Below are 25,208 nucleotides of genomic sequence, written 5' to 3' on the forward strand. Positions count from 1 at the left end.
TTAGCCGCTTTTTTTTTGCCAATCTAGCCGGTCGGCCCAAAAAGTTCTGGCAACACTGCTAATGAGGCCCTCGTTTGCCTGCCGCTCTACTCTTGCGCTGCCCTCGTTTGCTTACTCGCTCGCTGGCTGCTTAGCGCGTGCGCTCGTACTTAACGAGTGCTCATTTGCAAACAGCCTCGCGTGTTGCTCGTGTGTTGCGCTAGCTCAGTGCAAACTAACGAGCGAGCGAGGGGCTAAAATGAGGCAAATCCGAACCCTAGATATGACCTTTAGCATTGTTGACTGTCACATTAATGTGAAGATTAAAATTATGCTTAGGATCCATTGTGATAACGAGGTCCACACAATTGTATACCTGTTCCCGGCTATGGTTACCTATTGTATAAGAAACAGGCTGAACAGCTCTTCGCGAAAAGCCCACTACTTTACATTTCTTAAGATTTAGAGGCATACGATTTACTTTACACCAGTAAGTGTTGTTGTTTAAGTGTGATTGTAGCGAAGACTTTTCTTTAATTGAAACATACGATATATGGAGTTTTACATCATCTGCATACATTCATACATTTTGGAAAATTTTTTATCTGTAGATATCGTTTATAAAAAGCAAGAAGAGAACCGGGCCTAGGTGGCAACCTACTCCTGAACTCCTGAAGTAACATCAGTGGCGTCAGAAATAGTATTTTCCAACTTTACCGTTTGTGATCTATCATAGAGGTATGAAGAGATCCAATGTAGAAAATTAGGTGTTGACTGTGTGAAATGCTAAAAGAGATAGAATGCGTCAACTCATTTGTTAAAATTGCTTCAAATAATTTAGGAATTGTAGAAAGCTTAGCTATGCCCCGGTAGTTCTCCACTAAAGGCCTGTTACCGCTTTTATGTAACGGGGTTACCCTCCTTAAGAGACAAATTGGATAAGGCTGTTAACGGCTCATAGAGGTAATCAGCACAATTTTTAAGAAAACAAGTAGGGATCTGGTCAGGATTATAACTAAGGGACTGATTTAAGGATTTCAGATAAACTACTACGTCATTGGGAGGTATTACTGCGATATTTATTGAGTTAATTGGACATAGTTTAAAAGGATAGTCAATGTTAGCATGTGAGTTAATGAAATATTTGGATTTAAAAAACTGAACGAACATGTTAGAAATTATTTTATTATCTCTAGAGACGGCATTCTGATACCTCATGGCGGACGGAAATCCCCGTACATTACGCTTGGAGTTTGCGAGATCATAAAATGATGTGGGGTTATATATTATACGCCGTTTGACTTTACACAAATAAGCTTTGTAACACTTTTTGTTTAATTCAAAGTACTTATGACGCAAAAATGAGTATTTTACATAGTATGAGTGTAAACCCGTTTTTGAAGTGAAATTTCTTTAGCGGCGGTTAGTTGGTTGGCAGTGATCAGACTTCTACCACACTTCTACCACTTTGTGGTAGATCTGCCACTTTTTTGAGCATCTACAACATCTACCACACAAGGTCTAAAATCTGCCACATATTCGCAGTTTTGAGTAGTTTTATTTTTGCTCGACATAATTTTCTTAATTTTAGGAGCAAAAATTGTCCAACACTAAACACTAACAACAAGCAAAATGGGATTCTAGAATAACCTGTAAAATATAAAATTTTTTCAATATTCAATTTTTCGACAGGAAACGTGGTTTTATTGTGTTAAATAGCAAAATATATGATTTATAAAAATAATTAAAAGCGAAAATGTTAAAAGACGGTGATTTTTGTGTAAGTATTAGCAAATTTCAGTGCATCTAAAGTTTCTAAAGCGTTCTATACTTTTACTTGAGAATTGTCAAAATCGGAAAACTCCAAGTAGCGGTTTCTGGAACATGCCACATTTGTTCGCTACATCGTAATGTGATAGAAAGAAAAGCTGGCAGCACTCCGAAAGGTTGCAGAAATCTTTCAAAATATTTTCGAAAAGTATCTAGATATGGAAAAAAACTCAACGCAATTTTTAACAACTTCAACCTTGCACTTTATTATACTAAAATATTTTTTTTTTAGATTCTAATTAAAATATTTGCAATTTAAGTGAAACCTTGCAGATTTTTTTTTAATTTTTCTACAAAGTTTGATCCAAAACTTGAGATCTACCACATTTTTTTAAAATCTAGCACCTTTTTTCCCAGATTCTACCGCACAAATTTTTTTCCAAGTCCGATCACTGTTGGTTGGGGTTAAAATGGCAAACTCAACGGAAATTGCACACGGAAATAGTGTAATAGAGAGCAGGTGTGAGAGTCTAGTGGCGAATAAATTGGTCGTCTGTTGTGATTGCAGCTTTTCGACGCTAAGACTCCGTGCATTGTTTGATGGTCATTTTTTGTTGCACAGAGGCGGGTGCTTATTTTGGCTTGAATAAGAAAGTGGTCATTGTTGATGTTGTCTTGCGTCTGTCACAATACTAGAAAGATTTTAAGTATGCAGTTTTGTAGCTTTGTAGCCCATTAAATTTTTTTTATAAAAAATTGCAAGAATGAAGCATCTGGCTCTAACCGTTTATTTGTAACATTTGTTTTTGTAACGGTGTTGCGCATTTTCTTCGTTTTTTATGGAAATTTGAATTTGAATTTAATTTGAAAAATAAAGTGAAAATATGTGCATACCTGCGTTGTGATTTTGTGTTTAAAAAAATTTCAGAATACGAGAATGTTAAAGACCTCCCAACTAGTAAAATTATACATATGTATGTACTGCGTGGAGTGACACTTTTTTTGTTGCTAATATTATTAAGTGATAAGAGTTCCAATTTTTGTTACGTAATTTTTACTCATACATTATTGTGTGATGTAGTCAATTTTCGATGGTTTCTTTTCGATTATTTTGAAAATTAATGGGTTAATCGCTCGATTAATCGAAAGGAAAATTTGGATACAATTAATTTGTTAACCGAATGAAAATAACCGATTATAATCGGTTATTCGATTAACCGTGCCATTATTAGCTCCGAAGCCCTGTCTGAGATAGGCAGCCGAGATAGGTCGATTTTCCGCTCAATTATCGATATGTAATTGTATTCGTCAATTGAACTAAATTAACTATATAAACTAAAAAACTAGTTCACTAAGGTGAACAAACTACAACTGGACGGTTCACGCAAAAGAACTAACGTGCCCAACTATAGTCGTTGCCCAGAGGTTAGCCACTCCCTTGTGAATGGCAGTCAAAAGCTTTACCCAGTTACGTGGATTTCTGCGCACGGAACCATCCTCCCCCTTAAGGGTTTAGAAATACCTATTGTTTTTAAGTACTTATAGTATAGTTATAGTAGTGTAATTTGCTTTTATTAATTTCAATGATCATTCTTTATATTTTAATTTTATTTAGTATATTTATTACGACGTTACCCTCTTTAGATTACGGCTAAGCTTTAAGAAGACAGAGAGAGAAAAACTAAAAAGAAAGTATCCAAGATGAATTATAGATCAGCTACAGGTTATCCGGACTACGAGGACTTCCCATCAAATCATGCGCCAACATACAACGATAGCCCATTGCACCCACTGTTGGCCGCTATTGGCGGGAATATGGAAAAGTATGCGTAAGTACTATGCTGTTTTTATTCACTTATGCGCACTTATGTACAAGGGTATTATAACTTCGTTCCTATCACGGTTGTTTGTGTGGACCAAAGGAATCGAGAAAGAAGATGGGTATCGAAGTAGAAAGGCTTTTCTCCTTTTGTTCGCATCACTCGACATTTAAGATGATTTTGGTGGTCGATCAGATTTTCTAGTCTTTACCTTCGGAAATTGAATGTTTTTTTTAACCATTCATTTAAATTTAAGAATCTACATACTACAAGCCTATTAGATTTTTTCGATTTTTTCGTTTCAGATACCGCTTTGTGTCATTTGAGTAATAATCAAAAGATAAAATATAAAACAGATTCTAACTACATATCGTCGCTGCGCCAACAAAAACAGCTATGTGATTTTCGTAAATTTTTTTATTGCATATTTTATTAACATTATCTATTGCCCACATTACTGCGTTTGCCCTTCTCTCTTTTCTTTTGGTTTTGAACTGATCAAAACCAGCTATGTGCTCGCAGTACTAGAACTATGATTTCAACTCAATCAAAAATTCCAATTAACCAGACTCTATAAGTGTCAAAATGTACAAATCTGTACAAATGTACAAATAGTGTGACCCCTGATTGAGATTTTTTTGTAATCAACACTTTGTGTGGCTCTTTTTCTTCTTTGTTTTTTCTTCAATAACCGAGCTAGACTTCTCTGCCCTTAGTTTTTCCCGCTAGTATTTTCAGCACGAAGATTAAGACTCTGTTCACATGGCGGGAGCTAAACGCGTGTTTACAACTATGCGTATTTAGTTGTATTTTACTTAACTCGCGTTAGCATGTGAACAACTAACGCGAGTTAAACGCAAGTAAAAATTCGTTGGTGTTAAGCGCCCGTCAAGTGAACAGGGTCTAATAGAGTTACTGAGTGAGTTTAAGATCGAGGTGAAACGCCTGTACTGACCATTCATCTAGTTTACTCTTCCACTTGAAGAGTGCAGCCTTGTATGCAGTGTTGCCAGAACTTTTTGGACCAACCGGCTAAATTGGCAAAAAAAATGGCTAAACTGTTTCAATTAAATTTCACATGTTTTATTTAAATAAATCAAGAGTAGAAAGACTAGTTCTTGGAGAGAAGCTGCAAATTCAAGCTGGAAAATATTTTGCCAGCAAGAATTTACAATTAGGAAAAACATATGATTGTGGCACTTGGCTGGATTTTTTATTGACGACAAATTGAATAAACAAGTTCGTTAAATTAAAAAAACTTACAAACTTGAGCGATTTTAAAATGAAAAATGTAAGTAAATACTTATTTACTTGGTACTCGGCTGCAAAAAAGACTGTATTCGCAATCGGAATGCAATCTCAACCAGAGGAAACCCTACAGTTACTACGACAAAAAAATGGAAACGTATGTTGAAGAAAGTCAGACTAACAAGAAATATACATGTAGATCCGGTTTTTGGTCCCTCTGAAAGACTTTTAAAAATTTTATATAAATTTCTTATAATTGAAATATAACGCTGGACACTAGCTGGCAGAGAAACTTGGAAATTCCTGCAAATTTGCATTCGTCCAGAAATTGCAAGTTTCTGGAATAATTTTTTCTTACTATCTGATACTTTGAGTCAGTGTTGCTAACTCTTGATTTTCAAAATGCACCAAAAACTTGGAAAAAAGGCGTTTTACCAAACTAAAAGTACCAAATTTTTTTTAATCAAAGGATGCTTTTTTCATAACAGTTTGTATTTAACAAAAGCAAAATATTAGCAATATTTATAAGCAGGAAACGGATTTTTAGGACCTAGAAACCTATAAAAAAGGCAAAATAAAATAACGAAATAGGCTGGAAAAGACTAAATAAAATAGCGAAAAAGGCAGGAAAAGGCACTAGGTGTTGCAAAAAAGGTAAAAAAAGGCAAAACAAAATAGCGAAAAAAGCAGGAAAAGGCACTAGGTATTGCAAAAAAAGCAAAAGAAAGCCCTAAAAAAATACGGAAAATACGAAGAACAATCAAAAAATACATTTATTTTAGAAATGTTTATATTACAAGTAAAAAGAGAAAAACTATGAACTAGTTTCATTATATGAAAAATTTGTACTTTGAATCTTTCTCTGATTTATCCTTTCGAGTTTCTAACTCATAAAACTTTAATCTGTATAGTTGTAGTAACATTGAACCACAAGATGCATTTTGAAGTTTTCTGGCAGCATTTTCATTCGATTTTCGCGAAGAAAAGCCTTGAATGTATTAAATGTGCGCTCGACGTAAGTTGATACAAGTCGAGCCCAATTTAAATATGGAACGTTTGAGCCGTTCATATTACCAGGAATAAGGGCGTTTTCCTCGCCCTTTATAATTTTATCCAAACCCTTTATTGTCTCCAAGCCTTCGTTAGTTGAGAAAACGGCTTTGAATTTTTCCAACACCAATTTGGCAAGAGGTCTCTGCGCTTCTATAAGCCACATGGGCATGTGTATATTTTTTAATCTTAAAAAAAAAATTGTAAATGCTATAATCACTTTTTTAAAGGTAGAAAAGGCAAAAAAAGGCAAATATCTTAAAAAAGGCAAAAAAGGCAACATCAAATGTGTATATATGGAATCAGGGATAGCTAAATCGTGGACATTCTTAATCGAATATACTCTATCTCTTTAGCAGAAAAAAAGGCAATTTCCATAAAATCCGTTCCCAGTTTATAAGAATACACGCATAAATCAATACACAAAATGTTTTCGCTCAAAACGATTGAATAGCCTCTACACATGCTATGATGACTCATGCTTACGACGTAATACCGAAGTACTATTAAAACTACTATATCTCGAGGAAGAAAAATGGAATCGCAACGCTCGAAAATAATGCCCTAAGTAGAAATAAGCAGAAAATTTGATGTTTTCAATATATAACCTCAAATGTCGCAAAAACTCGTGTTTTTGGCAATCTGGGGGTAGGATATTTAAAAATTCTAGTACTAGAGAAATTTGCGGCCAGATTTGGATTCAGCACCAAGAAACGATGTGTTTTACTCAGGTGGTAAAAAAATCAAAATTTGTACAAACAATTAGAAAAGAAAAAAAGAAATACTTAACTTACAACAATTCAACAAGGTGGGTTTGCAACTTCAGCTTTTTATCAATCATGGTTGTATTTTAGTGCATTTAAATTTGTATATTCTTGTAAATTCCGCATATTCATGAGACACCGCAGCTTATAATATTTCAAATTATTTCAGGTTTTAACTATCTCGAAGTAATATTAGCTCAAAAATGGCACTATCTTTTATAGCACTAAGCACTACGAAATATTTTTTGGCGTTTTAATTTTCAAAAAGCACTAAATCTAGTGATTAAAGCACCAAGTTGGCAACTATGCTTTGAGGGATAATTCTCGCTGGATTTTCTACGAAGAAACCTACTGTCTCCCCAGAGAGTTTTGCTCTACATAGAAATTTGTGCTCTTTTATTTTCATTTTGACGCATTTCAGTGTTGGTTCTTTAAATTCAAGTTGGCTTTCGGTGTTTGGAATTTAAATAAGTTCTCAGCAAAAAAAGTTTGTTTAAAACATACACATGTATGTGTACATAGTGCTTGAAAATATCAATTTTTCCCTTACCTTAAACCTTTAAGCGTAATTAAGGCAGAATTAAATATGCGCTATCCGGGAAAACAATACCTGTAATATTTGTTCTATGTGTTTGCACTATATCCAAACAAAACCGCGTGTTAAGCAAAGAGTGAAACAATTTGCTATTTTCTAAGTTTGCGAATAAAACTTCACACTTAAATTTAAGACGTTTATAACAAATATTTTATGAAGAAAATCCCCGCTACGGTCTTCTTTAGAAAAAATATATTCGTTTAAAATCAAAGTAAGCGAAACAGGCCCAATTTTATATAACACTGCCTGACATGAAAAATTCAAACATACATATATATTTGAATTTTAAGAAAACCAGGCAAATAACAAAACCAGCTAAAAACGCCTATTTTTTTACAAAACTGCTAACAAATCGGCTGCCGGCTAAACCGAAATTTCTCCGGCTGTTTGCTATCGCAACCGGCTAAATCTAGCTGGAAAACGACTAAAATGGCAACACTGCTTGTATACGTCGATTTATTTTGACTTTGGTCGGGTCATTGGAGCATATTTTCTTTGCATTATATCAGCGATGGGCAGAGAGAGCTTTTACTCTGCACGCGCCTATACAAAATGTTAAGAAAGCTTAAAAGAGCTTTGCCCGCGGGCAAGGCAGTGCCCATAACCGCATTATATTATGGACTTCGTCGCCTTCTCGTGGTTTTCGTTGGCAATTAAGCAGCTAGGATGAACAAAGCGCTTAGGAATTACAGTGGAGGAAAACAAATTTGCCTTCGTATGGGGTTTCGATACGAGTATTTGTTTTTCGATACCTTCTTAGTACTTGGTTCAAAAGTATCGATACCAAAGTTACTTGGTATCGAACGAAAAGTATCGATTATTTACTTGAATTTACTCGTATCGTTTCATCCCTATTGAAGTGAAAAAGTGGCGCGGAGTAAAAAGGAATATTGTGCTCTTGTAACGTTAGATGTGAAATATGCATTTAGCACTGTAAGTTGGCAGCACATAACGGAGCCTTATTAAAATGGAGGTGCCGACTGAAGGTATGACTATCATCAAGATATTTAGAACTCGCTGATCACAAAACAGATGTAGTATTGATAAGTAGCAGAAAGAGCTTAGAGACAATAACCCTCAGCGTTGGTTCAGAAACTATAATATCAAGGCCCTTTCACTAAATTATTTTATTTCAAATTTTAAACGCGGGAAAGGTAATCATTATTAGAAAAACAATTTAAATCAGCATTTAATCATTATTTTATGAATTATTATTGAGTTTTATTTTTTCGCGCAGAGATTATCATTAATTTTGAGTTTTATTTTTCACTTTAAAAATAATGATAATTTATAAAATTGAAAAGGCCATACAGGCGCAACCTACTGAAATTTTGACCTGAAAAGTTTGGGTTTTACTCCTCTTATAAGGGTGCGGCTACCTCTCAAAAGGATATGTCGGTAATCACGCTGGTATAGTTTTAGAGTTGGTTAATAATCATTATACTTAGTGATTCCATAAACAAAGGCCAAGATCCTGAAGGACAATTGAGAAAGGCAATGCAGTTGCAGAAAAAGAGGCATTTAAGAAAAAAAGTATCAAAATAATTATCACTTTCTCACTAAATTTATTTAAAAATGCACGCCACCAGAGCTACCTTTTTTTTAAGAAAAGACAAATTAATTTTTTTTATGCAATCCAGCACAGCACCTTAATACAGTCAGTCAATAAAGTTTAGGTACAACGAATTTTTTACAATACGGGCAACTATTTTTTAAATATTTTAGTTTTCGGTAATTTTTTATAAAAATATGGTCAATTCTACAACAAAATCCCCAAAAATCAGAGTTCCAAACCTTGTGCAAAATTTAAGAAAATTCTGCAAAATATCATTAAAATAATTCACTTTCTATTTACGCTCTCTAGAAAGAGTTTTTTAGCCCACTCAATTTTAGTATAATGAAGTGCAAGTGTGAGGAAGCAAAGACTTACCAAACAACAAAAAAAAGCTAAATATCAATGGTAAGTCCTAGTTACCTCAAACTTGCACTTTGTTATACTAAAGTTGAATGGGCTAATAACTGAGTACTTAACTTTTTTCTAAAGAGTGTAAATTGCAATACATAATTTTGCATAAGGTTTGGAACTCTGATTTTTGTGGTTTTTGGTGTATAACTAACCATATTTTTATAAAAAATTAGGGAAAAAGAAAATATTTAAAAAATAGTTGCCGGTATTGTAAAAACTTCGCTGTACCTAAACTTTATTGACTGACTGTATATCTTATTTAAGTACGACAAAAACTTTCGAAGTACTTCATATACATATAAGCTTAAAAAGAACTGAATTTACTTAAAAATCAATACGCTTAAATTTAGACAAATAAGACAAAGTGGACTAATATTTTTACTTTTAAGCAGAACGCACTTTTGTTTTTTACTTACTACTTAAGTTTAATACTACTACTACTACTAATGTGGTTTATAACTATTTAATAAATGCGTTTAAACATTTGTGATTGTATTGTCCTTCCTTCAACCGATCGTATTTAATATAGAAGGGAAATGTTTCGACAAGCCTGATTAGAAATGTAGATCTAAGGTGACGAATTTATAACAGGTTGGCAACTACATATAAAAAATGGATGCAGATTGAACTAGATCTCATCTGTTGAATTAGGAACTGGTTCGGAACTATAGAAAAAGGGATGCAAAACGAACTAGGTCTTATCTGTCGAATTTAGAACTGGTTCGGAACTAAAGCCAAAGGGATGCAACGGGGGACAATTGACACTTCCTAGGACATCGCAATGTTAAATTCGCCAGTCGCTAGCATGCAAAAGAGAATTAACGCGTACTAGTCATGGTTCCAAACGCACTAGAACCGAACCAGTTCCGCACTGGTTCGTTTCCCTACAGGGTAGTAGACGGGTATTGCTTAGTAAAGTGGTCAGCTTAGTCTTACTCTGCGGTGCTCCAATTTGGGCTGAAGCAATGAACCTAAAATATTGTGTGAAAGACCAGTTTAAACAGAAAAAAGTTGCAGAGCAGCAGAGATATCACTCTATGAAGATCTGGAAAAAGCCATATGATGAATCGGAGAAGGGGTAGCTCATTCCATGCAATAAAAATTAGCTGGGAAGAGCCCACGGAGACTCCAACTACTACTTAACACAGTATTCTTCGGGAAATGGCCTCTATGGAGAGTATCTGAAAAGATTTACGCATGGGATTCCCCACACTGTCCAACTTGCATATATTTTAAGATTTAAGACGATCTGAACAGGTTAGAACCGGTTAAATAACGTAGCGATATCATCCAACAAAAGTTGGAAAAAAATTCTTTTGGTCAAGTTAATATGCAGACCAAAAAAATAGTTCGCATCTTTGGAAATTTCAGCTCATGGTTTGTTCAAAATATGTACATATATGTCCACTCACATCTTTGCATTATTTTTTATTACAAAACTCCACGAAACAGGAGCAACAGGCAGTTAACTAATCGAGCCCTCAACTTCTCTACATTGCATCTAGGCCTAATGGCAGTATAAAATATGTACAAATTTGATACGATTCCATACCGCCAACAGCAAATTTAAATCATGTATACAAACGGCGCAAATCTTGGTCACGTCGTATTGGGTAAAAAAAAATTAAATTTTTTTCACAAATCAAAAAAAATATTTTTAATAGAATTTGTGTTTTTTTGGTAAATGTTTCCTACCCAACAAGCATTCCAGTAAATGATTTTAAAAATAACTTAAAGTAAGTTTGCTATAATAAGCGTTAAATAAGCATTTTTAATATTAAGCTTATTAAAAGTTTTTTCAAATAAACCTTTAATAAGTTTTGAAAGCGAATTTTTATAAATAACTTAAACTTATAAATGAAATGCAAATGCCAACGACATAAAGTAGTAAATATGACATTTTTTCAATCGTAAGTGACATGTTTTAACGTTTTTTAAAATATATTATTAAAAGAAAAAATTAAATAAAACCAATGCGGTAAAAAAAATCCAATCCAGGACCCGATGCGCTAATCGGTGGAGCATTCGAGTCTTCAAATGATGAGTTCTCCTTATCCTTTCTAAGTTTAACATTCAATTAAAAATGTATTAAATTTTTTTTCAGAAAAGTTCATCAATGAGAATGGCGGCGATGAAGCGGAATATATAGCTGCATCGATATCGTTTTTCCAATTTGCCAATAACCACATGTAATTGAAAGCACGCAACAAGATGTAATAATTAACTTTTTTATGCTTAATTTGTGTGTGTTATCGTGAATTTGTATACTAAAATGTGTATTCCCTATTTATATTTTCGCGACTGTAGATGAGTCCGCCGAAAATTCGCATTTCTTTTAGTTTCTAGTTGTTAAGCAATCTATGTATTAGTTTTTGATGAAATATCTTTAAATAAAGGGTTATAAAAATGTTTATAAAAAGCTTTCTTTTGAAAATTTTTAGTAAGTTTATATTCATACGCTTATAAACAACCTTTTTTATAAGTTTACACTTTTACGCTTATAAAAAGCTTTCTTTTGAACATTTATTACAAGTTTATATTCCTACGCTTATAACCAATGTTCCTTTTCGATTATTTTACGCTTACTTTCAAGCGTTTTATAAACAACCTATGTATGTATGAGTTATTAGTGAAATATCATTTTAATAAAGGATTATAAAAACGTGTATTAAAAACTTTCTTTTCAATAGTTATAATAGGTTTATATTCGTGCGCTTATAAAAAGCTTTCTTTTGAAAATTTTTAATAATTTTATATTAATACGCTTATAGATAGTTTTTTTAATACTTATTATAAGTTTATATTAATAAGCTTATGAAAAGCTTTCTTTTGATCCCTTGTTATAAGTTTATATTTATACGCTTATAAAAAGCTTTACTTTGAACCATTGTTATAAGTTTATATTTTTACGCTTATAACCAACGTTCCATTTCGATTACATTACGCTTACTTTCAAGCGTTTTATAAACAAAAAATCAACGTTTTGTAAGCTTAATGTTTATAATTGAAAACTTAAAAAAAACTTTCTTTAAGCTTATTTTGCTTGTTGGGATTGACATCAGGAATCAGTTTTTTATACCCGAGCGCACTTGTGCACAAGGGTATTTTAACTTTGTTCACATAACGGTTGTTTGTAACAGGCAAAACGAATCGAGATAGATATAGATAATTGTATACATAAATGATCAGAATGAAAAGAGAAATCGATTAAGCGGTGACTGTCTGTCCGTCCGTCCGTCCGTCCGTCTGTGCACACGATAACTCGAGTAAAAATTAAGATATCTTAACGAAACTTGGTACGTGTACTTCTTTCGGGCGTAGGACGGATGGTATTGAAAATGGGCAAAATCGGACAATAACCACGCCTACCTCCCATATAACGGTAATTTTCAGAAATACAAAAACTGCGATATTTTAGTAACTACTGAAGATAATTCACTCAAAATTGATATTTATAATAAAATTTAGACGAAAAATAGGAATATTAACATTTTTTTGAAAATGGGCGTAGCCACGCCCACTTATGGTTACATGGCACCGCCCACTTACGATCACGTATATGTATCTCGCTAACCGTTCTAGCAATTTGTACCAAACTCGGTATGGTTATTGTGCTTGCCACATAAAAGTAAACCATTGAAAATTGTTGAAATCGGACTAAAATTACGGCCGCTTTTCATATAACGGTAAATTTCAGAAATGCTTGAAATTTCAATATTTTGAAATTTAAGGACGCTAGTTTACTTAAAATTTATACACGCCGGCTTATCATGTAGCGGTAGCTTTCGGAAAGGTGGAAAACATATATTTAATACTTGCGCCGGGTATTTAATGTTCGGCTCCGCCCGAACTTAGACTTTCTTACTTATTTGCTCTTAAGAATACCCAACAAGCAAAATAAACTTAAAGAAAGCTTTTTTTAAGTTTAAAATTATAAACATTAAGCTTGCAAAACGTTGATTTTTTGTTTACAAAACGCTTGAAAGTAAGCGTAATGTAATCGAAATGGAACGTTGGTTATAAGCGTAGAAATATAAACTTATAACAAAGGTTCAAAATAAAGCTTTTTATAAGCGTATAAATATAAACTTATAACAAGGGATCAAAAGAAAGCTTTTCGTAAGCTTATTAATATAAACTTATAACAAGTATTAAAAAAAACTATCTATAAGCGTATTAATATAAAATTATTAAAAATTTTCAAAAGAAGGCTTTTTATAAGGCACGAATATAAACCTATTATAACTATTGAAAAGAAAGTTTTTAATACACGTTTTTATAATCCTTTATTAAAATGATATTTCACTAATAACTCATACATAGATTGTTTAACATCTACCCGCCCTTATTGTAGAACCCTTAATGTAACATATGTATGTATGTAGTAACATCGAAATATTCTAGGGGTCTTCATGAAAAGTGATAAATAAATGCTATAAATGTTGGACAAAGCTTTGCAATTTGGTTTGCATGTTTTTTAGATAGTAACCCATATTTTCATAAAACAATTATAAACATTTTTTTAAACAAAGAAAATAGCCAACACTTGCTAAAATATGTATTCCCTATTTACACCGTAAATTAAAGACATAAATTCATGATTACACATAACATTGAGGGCCAATTTCACAGTGCGTATTTAACTCAGAATCGACAGTTAACTAGAGATTTTCAGTACAAAATTCTGTAGTTAACTCCCGATTCTGAGTTAACTACGCATTGCGAAATTGGCCCTAAGCATAACAAGTTAATTATTATATCTTGTTGCGTGCAGCAGCTTTTAATTTCATGCGATTATTGGCAAATTGGAAAAACGACTTCGATGCAGCTATATATTCCGCTTCATCACCGCCATTCTTATGTATGAAGGTTTCTGAAAATAATTTTGAATTGAAAGTAAAAGTAAGTAAGCATCTGTCAGGAATCTGTTTCCTCTAGCTAGCTTAATAAGCTTATTAAATTGCTTAGTTGCGTTGTTATTAAGTTAGTTTATATACTTACGACGTATAGCTAAGGCAATCGTTAAACTGCGAGCGCAAATTTTCGCGTCGGTTCCTCTCCATGACATTTTTTCAGCCACCGCATCTGTCATTATTTTTCCCCACGCTTGCTTTACAAATGGCTTCGCCTTCGAAGAGGATGCAGCCTTGAAATCCGATTTCTAAAGTACATAGCAAGGTTAGAAATCTATTATTCTCAATAATACATTTGTATAATTATTTTACTAATACATATATTTGATATTTACGCACCAGTTGTCGAAACTGCTCTTCATCTTGTTGGATGTGTTTTTCGAACAAAAGAACATTTTCCAAACTGCTAAAAGGTTCTTCCGGGAAAATAATAGGATAACCCCTTGGCATAGTTTTTTCAGGTCACCTAGTTCCCTGCGGAGCGCTGTAATCTCTTCCAGTATGCGTAGTAGTACAGCTTTATTTTTTTCTTTCACTACTGCCTGTGCGTATGCATCGTGAATGAGGGATTGAGTGGCTATGAAAACAAAAAAAAATATTTAATAGTGGATTAAAAAAATAATAAAATAAATTTCATTAGTAACTAAACTAAATACTTACTTGATGAATTTGCCCTTGCTAAAGAAGATTCTCCACTATTAACAACTGGGCTCGGCTGCAGTACAACAAACGTTTGAGTCTCTTGCAGTTCCTCTGAACTACGAGTCTGCAATGTTGGTGTTGCATGAATGTATTTAAAATTAGAATGTGACATGGTCTGAGATAAGAGGAATAAAGCTGTACAAATTTTGCTCAATATTTGACAATGCTACAATCTTTGCAGTTATATCCTGAATTTTACACACTTCAATGGAGTTGTGGTACTTCAGCTCTCTTGTGCAATAGATATTAAAAAAGGAAGACGGCAGGGGATTATCAAACAAATTTTCTAAGTCTTGAACATGAACACCATATACGACTTCTTCAGCAGTGTGGACAGAATGCACTTTGAAAATTCTCTTGTCAACAACATAAAAATTGTCAGGTGCCCTTTCCGATAAGTAGAAGTTCTTATTTTTTATATATTTTTTCTTGACACTGTTTTTAATGCTTGCTCGGTTGGAATTTATGCTTTGCTCCACAATTCTGTTGTATAACTGAGAAGTTACGTTATTATTTTTTTTTTTTACAAGTGATTTTATTTTTCCAAGTTTATTCTCAAATTTAAAAGCGCTGATTGTCTCAAGGGAACCGAACTGTAATGAATCATCCGCCAGATGCGTTAAGCAATGAAAATTGTAGGTTAATAAATTTTCACTATATAAACTCTGAAATCTCTTCACAAACTCGTTTAAAAGCTCAGTGACACAATTATTTTTCCTTTTACAATCAATTTTACATAGCAAAATGCAAACACCGAGGCTTAATAGCAAAAAATGGGCATATCTTTCATCATTTAGAAAGCCCCTTAAAACGACAGGTCCAGTATACAACATAAATTGGCGAAATTCACTCGCTTTAAATAGATCCAATTCAGTAAAATCTCGTGGTTTGCGGCAAAACTCAAGAGGAATGCAACGTCTTACATTTAAAAATTCTAAATTGAGCGATCTAATTTTATTTGAATCCAAAGAATACGTTTGATTGTTTTTCTTAATCCATGACTTCAATAAGGCTTTCATAACGCCTAAGCAAACGACATGCATGTAGTCCTAAGGAAATGTTTTGATCATGTCTATAGGCAATTTTTCAAATTCTGTCATAGTTTTTACTTTATGATGTTCTTTATCACTTCTCTGTCGAAAGTCACAATCTCCTCGATTTGTATTACTTTGATAAGGAAATACTAATCTAAAATCTTTTCTTTCACCTTTTTGAAAACACTTTGTGCAAGAGCTATACCCAGTATGTCCTTTGACACCTAGTAACATCGCTCTGGCTGGAGCATCACAAATAAATGCTCGGCAAGTTACATTATAAGATTTGCCTTCGTAAACAAAGTTATTTTGTAATAACTCGTTGAGTTCTTCGACAAATTCGCTCAAATATTTATCAACATTTGTTGGATGAGACTTTCCACAAAATATACCAACGACAAAAACCTCTTCTGTACCAGTAACATTGACCAAAATTGGCCACACGCTTCTCTGTGAGCTTTTTGAAATCGGAAGACCGTCAATGTTAAAGTTTAATTCCAACATCAATAATTCCGGCTTATGTATACGCATGAAATCTGTTAGGCTGTCTTTTAGTCCATAGTGCGCATATTCCCCATCCGCCATTTTTACTGTTGGAGGATCTTTCGGTGTGCGTTTCAATGTCCTAACATCCAAAGGTAAATGCTCAATTTTTCGCTGCAACATTGTAAGCAACTCGTTCCCTGCAGCGTGACTTATATTGTACTTAAAAAGCCAAGCGGCTAATTCTTCATTGAACGTGGGCAAAACATTTTCGTCGTATAAGGATAACTCATCATATGAAGGCTCCAATGTTCCACCGATTAACAAAGCGGGCCCTGGATCGGATTGAATGTTATGTTCAATTTTTTCTCCGCAGACTTCACTACTCATAAGCAAATTTATAATTTCTTTAGACTGTCTTTTTTCACGTTTTAATCGCGACATTTCTATCTGTTTACTTTTTCTTTTAATAATTATAATTAAAATATATTTTAAAGAAAGTAAACATGTCACTAACAATTGAAAAAATGTTATATTTACAGCTCATGTCGTTGGCATTTGCATTTCATTTTTAAGTTTAAATCATTTATAAACATTCGCTCTCAACACTTATTAAAGGTTTATTTGAAAAAACTTTTAATAAGCTTAATATTAAAAATGCTTATTTAACGCTTATTATAGCAAACTTACTGTAAGTTATTTTTAAAAACATTTACTGAAATGCTTGTTGGGTAGTTATTGAAAAACACATAACTATTTTTGTTGGAGCAGCGACGATATGTTAGTTTTGCCTTCCAATTTTTTGAGTTTTCATCTTTTGTTTTATAATAAAGGGATTTTCCTATCACTGTAATGCCTTCTGACCCAATGGAGTATTCTAAAATAAATGAGATAAATATTACTATCACGCAGACCTTCAACTTTTCAGTGCTATAAGAAATCATCACTAACCTTTTCGTATTAAGCCCTTTAGTGCCAGCTGCCCCGTTCTCAGCTTCCATTATTTGGATAAGAATCTACTTTTATCCGACTTTTATAGAAATATATCTATATATATAAAAATTAGATGTCTTTCGTATGACCGCGATGGCTGACCAAACGGCTGAACCCATTTCGATTCTGTAAAAAGCAGTTTGTTGGAACTTCTGCGGGGAAGGTTTTTCGATAATAAAAAAATTCAAAAGCTTGTCTTGTTGTTGCCAAAAAATAAGAAAAGCTGACACGTTATTATTTCACAATTTCATAGAGTTTTCTGTGCATTGTGTTTATGTCACTAAACTACTAAACGGCTGCACCGATTTTGTTCGTATTTGGAACATATGTTGGTCAGCACCCTGAAAATAAATATTCTAACGAAAACTGTACTTGCTCGGTGGCGATGGGGTCGGAATATTCCTAAAACCTGCATTTACTTGCCAACTTGGCTCACATTTAGAACATATTTACATATGTTAGCAAGAATGATAGAATACAAGATTGCGCATTCCTGCGGGTGATAACGTCACGTTAGCAGCGAATAGGGGAGACTTAGGGCCGTTTTCTAATGTAAGCAGTAAAGTTGCCTTTACTAACGGCAGATAAATTGTTCCTCAATTTATAGTGTTTTCGTTTTCTTACCTTGCCGGTAAAAATAAATTTGTTATTCCGTAGAGTGAAACTTCACTACATTCGTCATAAAATTTCAAAGGTTGGCAATGCAACATAAGAAAATATAGAGCAAGAGCAACTGTTAACAAAAACCAAAACCTTAGTTGAAATATCTAATATATCTGGCTCATGAACCAAAACCGAACCAAAATTTAAAGTTGAGTACAAATTTTAAAGGTTGCATCGGGTGAGCAACAGTTTATCGGTTCGAGAAATTAATGCGCTGATGAGAAAACGAAAACTCGTATATCGAGACGATAAAGTGGCTGGTAAACTAAAGGTTAGATGAGAAAACGACCCTTAAGAGGGGAAAAAATAGCGGCGGCCGCCTTTTGTAAATAAATCATAGTTTTGATTACCTACTTTCTTAACAGAAAATCGTGGAACGGAGAAAAATAGAAAATTACGCCCAGGAAGAGCAAAATAAGGAAGAATGAAGAAACACTGAGGGCCGGTCCATGCATATAACAGGGAGTCGATAACGTCGGTAACGATCTTTAACGGGGATTAGTATTAACCAGAGATAGAGAAACCGGCCCTAAGCTAGTTGTCAATAAATTAACATGGCCTTGTATTGACTACTGCTAGGAATTGTCGTTTTGTTCAAGACATACCCAGTTCTTCCAGTGCTGGACACAGCCGTTTTACAGCCTGTCGTTGAACTACAGTCGATAGGATTGCTTCTGACTTTTCTTCTACATAAATACGTCAAATTGTATGTGAAATTTGATTCAATTGCTTCAGTACCATTCTCATCGCAGCCCAATATACTTGAAGCTCGTTAATTCGAAATTAACTGCTGTTGATCCAAAATAAGTGCTCCAGCTAATCCTGAGGATCAGAGGAATTTCTAATGCAAACACTAGTCAAAACGACCTGCTGTTGACTATTGCAGAGCTTCCTAAAGTAGATTACGAGAAACTCAAGGGTTTCGCAGAAACGTCACCAGGGTTTCTTGAAATGATTCATTTTTGGCTGCGTAATAGTTCACCAGATACATAAGTACAAATCACGGCTGGCTCGTTTACCATTACTTAAACTTCGGTAGATAGGCGCGTCGGCAGTAGGTTTGCGTTGCCCACATAAAAGGTTTGTATAGTAACTTCTCCAGTAAAACATTGCAGCGAGAGCATAAAAGCAAAATAGAGCGTAAAATTGAGAAGAAGAGAAAACTAGCAGAAAAAGTTATTAAACACAAAACTAGTAAAATTTGCAAGTGAATAGTTGCTGCACTGTTTTGATATTCTGCCGTAAACATTTTACTATACATCAATACATCATTAATATTTTAATTTCCACTCATTTTACTTTTGTTTGTGCTAAACCAATTCAACAAATGGTGGCTTTTGACATTTCTTCTTCTGCTAGCTAATTTCTGCTAGTAAAAATTTCACTAAAATCTAACCGAATTAGATGTTCTCATAAATGAAATGAATCTAAGCACAATACATTGAGATGCGCATAGGTGCATTTTATTTTGAATCATTTCATGGTTTTATTTTCATAGGAGCTTTCTTTTTTTCATTCACTACAGAAATGCTGAAGACCGAGCAAGATACCACAATCACATGATGCAGCGGCCTTTAGTAGACGACGGCAGTAATGTGCATGGTGCGTATGCTAGTGGAGGTGGTGAAGGGGCTGGTTGGGGTGGTGTTCCCACTGGCACTGGTGGCACCGGATACTCTGGTTATGGGTAAGAAAAACGATTCTCATGAAGCAGACCAGCATTCACACATCCCGCACTAATTGTTAATTAACATTTACTTCCTTTGGCCTTTGAATGCATTTTGACTTACATTTTCGCCGGCATATCAGCTATCAGGCCCCCTCTGGCAATGGCGGCGGCTATGACTATCATCCTAGTGCGCCGGTACATGTGCCCACTGGTGGCTCATACTCTCATCATGCCACAGTTGGTAGTGGTTATGGGGTACCTCCCCCACCTAAGCATCTGCCGTATCCCCAACCTACGCTGGCGACCAAAGCAAAGGATAAAAAGAAGAGCAGCAGCAGCAGCAGCAGCAAAGCTTCTACAATGAATGCCTTGACTTTGTTGGCGTTTTTCTTCTTTGTGAATTTGCTGCAGACTTGCCTCAAGGAGAACATGGACGCGATGAACCCCACTGTGATGGTTATGACGACGAACGTGGTGCGCAATCGCAATACCAAATTGGCGGAAATGAACTCGCGCGAACAGAGCACTTCACCCGCATCGACATTCACATCGGGCGCGAATATTGTCTTGCAGCCAGAGGATTTGGTGTCGGCGGCCGCAGTCAACCCAGTGGCTGCGGCAGTGCCGGCTGTGTCTAGCGTGAAGTTGCAAACATCTCCGTACAGTGATGGGGGGGCCAATGGAAATGCGCCAATTACCGCGAGTGTTGGCAATAATTTTGCAGGAAGTGCCAGCTCCTTGGGTAGCAACGACAATTATAACCACAATAACAACAATCAGGGCATCACCCACACTGACGATCGAAGACCTACTGATCCACAATACAGTTATGGCAGCAACGGCGCACTAAATGGGCAGCATCAATATAATAATATGAATTTAAACAACAACAATCATGCATACGATGATACCCCAAATGCTGCTGAGGTGCCTTTTTCACTAACTCCAACACCATCTGTCGTAACCGCAAATCGCTATCCACGACCAGATTTTCATAATTCAGCGCACCCATATCCTAATCAAACGATCTCCACATCTTTAAGCAGTGGCAATCATCATCACTACCATCAACAACAACAACGCCCATACCATCCTGGACATTATGAACAAGAATCGTTTGAGCAACAGTTCCCGCAACATCATTCTCAATCACAACATCAACACCACCAACATCAATATGATCAAAATAAATTTCAAGAGCATCAGCACCAACATAATCATGAAAGCTACGCCCAAGGCCACTTCCCTCAACAGCAGCAGTCAGATCAACAAGACCACCATCAAGAACCACCGCCACATGACCACTTCCAACACCATTACCCGGTACAGCATTCGCTGCAACACTCGCACTTCCATTCTCATCAGTACGGCCAGCATTCCAAGAATCATCCTCTTCTTCAACCCAGTGCCACCCACAGTGAATCCTCACACCCATGGTCCTACAGTCCTGGGTTTTCATCACTAAATGCACATAAACGTGGCTCGAGTTACTCTCCGCTTTCTTCGTATACGTGGTCGTCTAGCTCACGGCCATCCCATGTGAGCGGCAATAATAATTTTGAGGCTGGTAATGATGACGACGATAGCCGTTACGACGATTCATTTTACACACGTTCAAATAGAAAATTTTAGAAATCAATTATTAAGAGAGCTGTTACTTAGTAGGTCCATTCCTTATCTTTTCTCATGGTGAAGTTATACCAGGCATGATAAAAACAGTACAAGGTAAAATCATTGAGAGGCAGCCTGATGTTTGCCAGCAATATAATTTTAAAAATTCAAACTCAAGCTCGCACACACACATTCTCATTTTTGAGGCATCCACACACCTGTGCGATTCCGTCGGAGCGGATCCGAACCGTTTTGGATGCTACAGAATTGACTACTTCGAAAACGCAAGAACGCACACATCTGTGCGATTCTATCGCAGTGAAAAATGTCATTTTATAAACAAACAAAAAATATTTTTCCACAAAATATTAAATTTTTAGCATTTCTACAATAAAAATGTTTCGTTTTCTTAGGTTAATTTTTGTTTTAACTTTACAAAATCCGTCTATTGACCTTTTTAGTTTTCAAAACGTGTCAGTCTGTGATTTCGGCTCGACGAAAAGAAGAACTGTGAATGTTCGAATAAATCGCTACAGCAAAATCGTTTAAGTGTGTGGTTCCTCATCTAAAACTATGGTCGGCATTGTTTTGTAATTTTTGTCCGAACCCTGCAGTACGGGGGAGTGACTACAGGACTGCTGAATGGGTAGCTCCCTGATAAACACCGTCAATTACCGACCGACTACTTGCAGTGTCCTAGGCGGTAGTCACCATCGGCTCTCTCTGCACTACCTGGAGTTACTAAAGTAGTCACTTGCGTGATTTATGGGCGCCCTCTGTCGTAGTTTTTCGCTATTCTGCTTACGACTGGTTCGACTCTGCACTACCATGTGCACGACCACGGGTTAATAGAGTAGCTACTTACCTAGGAGTCGGTGCAGTAGCGGTTCAAAAGTAGCGATTGACTCCAGCAGTACTGGAGGGAACAGATTCGCACCGACAGAATCGCATAGGTGTGTGGATACCTTCAATCTCAAACACCAACAATTGTGAACAATTTCATTTTTTTATTTTCAATTTTAAATGATTTTGAAATGTTTGGAAACGTCAGAAAAAAATCATGGCCGACGGATTGAGAGGACGATTTTACCTTTTAACATTTTTATCATGGTAGAACCCATGGTGGAATAATAATAAGGTGTTGTCAGTACCGACGTGTTTGTTGTAATTTTGACAAGATCGGCATTCTTTTTTTCAGTGCTGCCGATCTTAATTTTTATACTACTATTCGTTGGGAAATAGTATGCCAAATATTCGTTTTATCGCGATTTTTAAAGAACTTGGTGTTTTCAGAACGATATTAATATTTAAAATTGATGGATTTGTATAATTTTTGCCCTCAAAATGTAAAAAAAAATAAAAGATAACCTGGTTATCAATGGAAAAAGACGTACACAAAAATCGTATGGAAACCAAAATGTTGTTAATTACTACATGGGAGGTGGGCGTGGTAATTAACAACGTTTTGGTTTTATTATTATTTTTATACGAATTTTGCTGTTCAAATTAACATTTCAAATTATCAACAAACATTTGGCGTATTTTTGCACCGGTCGTTGCCTATGGATTAATGACAAAAAAAATCATATACATGCATAATATTTCATGTATTAATTTTCAAATAATCATATTGTCAATGGCTGGTTTACTGTATACTGTGCACGTGGTATCATGATAAAAATATAGCAAGGTAGGACCGCTGAGAGGCACTTTTAAAATTCTTGACGTTTCCAAGCAATTTAATTTTAAAATTTACTCACTAACTCACACACACATTTTCATTTTCAATCTCAAGCAACAACAATTTTGAACAATTTCATATTTTACTACGCTTTTTATTTTAAAAAAACATCAAGGCCGACAAATTGAGAGAACGGTTCTACTCATGGTGGAATAATAACAAGGTGTTGTCAGTTACTTAACCTAACTTTTTCGGCAGGTCTATTCCGGGCACGCATTTTAAAGTAGTAGAAAAGGTATTAATTATTATTCGTATGCAAATAATAATAAAACCAAAATGTTGTTAATTACTATCTGGGAGGTGGGCGTGGTAACTGACAAATTTCGTCAAAATTTAATACTAACCTAAATTATACCAAAGGCAACTTCGGCTTCGACTTTCGTTAAAATATTTAAATTTTGTTCGGGTTTACAAAGTGTGTACAAACAGACACGGCTGAACTAATTCATCTCGTCATTCTGAATATTTTGATAAATATGTATGTATGCATATGTGTCATACATATTGTCGGCCGCTGTGGTGTAGTGGTAAGCAGTGCGCGCTTCCACTCCACAATGCCTGGGTTCAAACCCTGGTCAAAGCAACATCACAAAAATATAGAAAAAAGGTTTTTTCTTAACAGCGGTCGTCCCTCGGCAGGCAATGGCAAACCTCCGAGTGTATTTCTGCCATGAAAAACAGCTTCTCATAAAAATACAATCGCCGTTCGGAGTCGGCGTAAAACTGTAGGTCCCTCCGCTTTGTGTGACAACATCAAGGCGCACGCCACAAATCGGAGGAGAAGCTCGGCCAAACACTAACATATGTGTAAGCGCCAATCTATTATTATTATTATGCATATGTGTATATGTATATACATTTTATACGGTTGAAGTGTTACCGCTGAAATTTTTTGAAAGTCACAAAAAAAGGGTCACAGCCGAAAAGTGTTTTTAAATCATTCAAATCTTGTATACCATGTATGTAAAGACTTTCATTATTTTACCTTTCGAAACTCAGTAAGGCGTATTCTTAGTCGAAATAAAATCGACTCTAAAGCTGCTTAGAGTAGAATTATCTATGACTATGCCCTATTATTTTTAATAAATTGTTAATGGAGATCATCATGGGATAGGGGATATAATAAAAAGACGCAATATGCATATTTTGCATTTAGTATGAAAACAAAATTGCAGTTAAAAAGAGTACTTGTATCATTAAATAAATAATAAATTTAACACAAATAAATTGGGGGAAATGCTAAGCTACAAAAACATTGCATTAATTCATGCTACTTCTTGACATTTAATCGGAAAATATTTGTCATAATAAAAAGGTTGAAATCAGTCAAAATCTGGCTAGAGGTGTAATTTTTGAGTGCCTTTGAACGGTAAATACTAAAAGCATTTTTAAACACGCAAGAAAAATATAATTTATGAAGGAATTGTCAAAATGTGTATATAGAAAAAAAAAGTGTCAAAATAAGCCTTGTTAAAAAAAGTTGGTGTCAAGGGGCACCAATCTCCAAAACGTGTCAATTTGACATGTTAGTCGCACAACGGCAACACTGTATGGTTGACAAACGGGCTCGCTTATCTGCATAAACTGTTTTTATTTGCATTATCCTCTTGCAAATAAGAATAAGCGGCTGGACAAATACATACAAACTTCGTGCGTTTGTCCGAGTGTGGAGATGTAATTGTGTGTACATATTTCATAAAAGGTATGCAGGTCTACACTATAACAGTACTTAGTATATTTGAAAATTAGAGAGTCCGTCCGTCTATCCGTCCGTCTGTGCACACGATAACTCGAGTAAAAATTGAGATATCTTAACGAAACTTGGTACGTGCACTTTTTTCGGGCGGATGGTATTGATAATGGGCAAAATCGGACAATAAATATGCCTACCTCCCATATAACAGAAACTACAATATTTTAGTAACTACAGAAGATTATTCACTCAAAATTGATATTTACAATAATTTTTAGACGGAAAATAAGCATATTATAAATTTTTGGAAAATGGCCACGCCCACTTATGGTTATATGTGTATATCTTGGTAACCGCTAACATACTAAATGGCTGAAATTTTTAAAATCGGACAATAACCACGACCACATCCCATATAACGGTAGTTTAGAGAAATACGAAATCTTCGATAAATCACTAAATATTAAAGCTAATTTATTCAAAATTGATGCTTGCCACAATTTTTTACCAAGAA

At 34.9% G+C, this 25,208-nt stretch overlaps 1 protein-coding gene across 1 annotated transcript; it reads left to right on the top strand.

The window, feature by feature from the left end:
- The first annotated feature begins 3,450 nt into the window (after positions 1 to 3,450).
- LOC118738305 (transcription factor mef2A) lies at positions 3,451 to 21,368 on the top strand. Its single transcript, XM_036469228.1, has 3 exons — positions 3,451 to 3,578; positions 19,506 to 19,667; positions 19,790 to 21,368. Exons 1-3 carry the CDS (start codon positions 3,451 to 3,453, stop codon positions 21,279 to 21,281), a joined length of 1,782 nt encoding a protein of 593 aa, XP_036325121.1. The 3' UTR covers positions 21,282 to 21,368.
- The last annotated feature ends 3,840 nt before the right edge of the window (positions 21,369 to 25,208 follow it).

The sequence above is a fragment of the Rhagoletis pomonella genome, unplaced genomic scaffold (assembly GCF_013731165.1).
Source record: "Rhagoletis pomonella isolate Grant_MI unplaced genomic scaffold, Rhpom_1.0 Rhpom_scaffold_00004, whole genome shotgun sequence".
Classification (NCBI taxonomy): Eukaryota; Metazoa; Arthropoda; class Insecta; order Diptera; family Tephritidae; genus Rhagoletis; species Rhagoletis pomonella.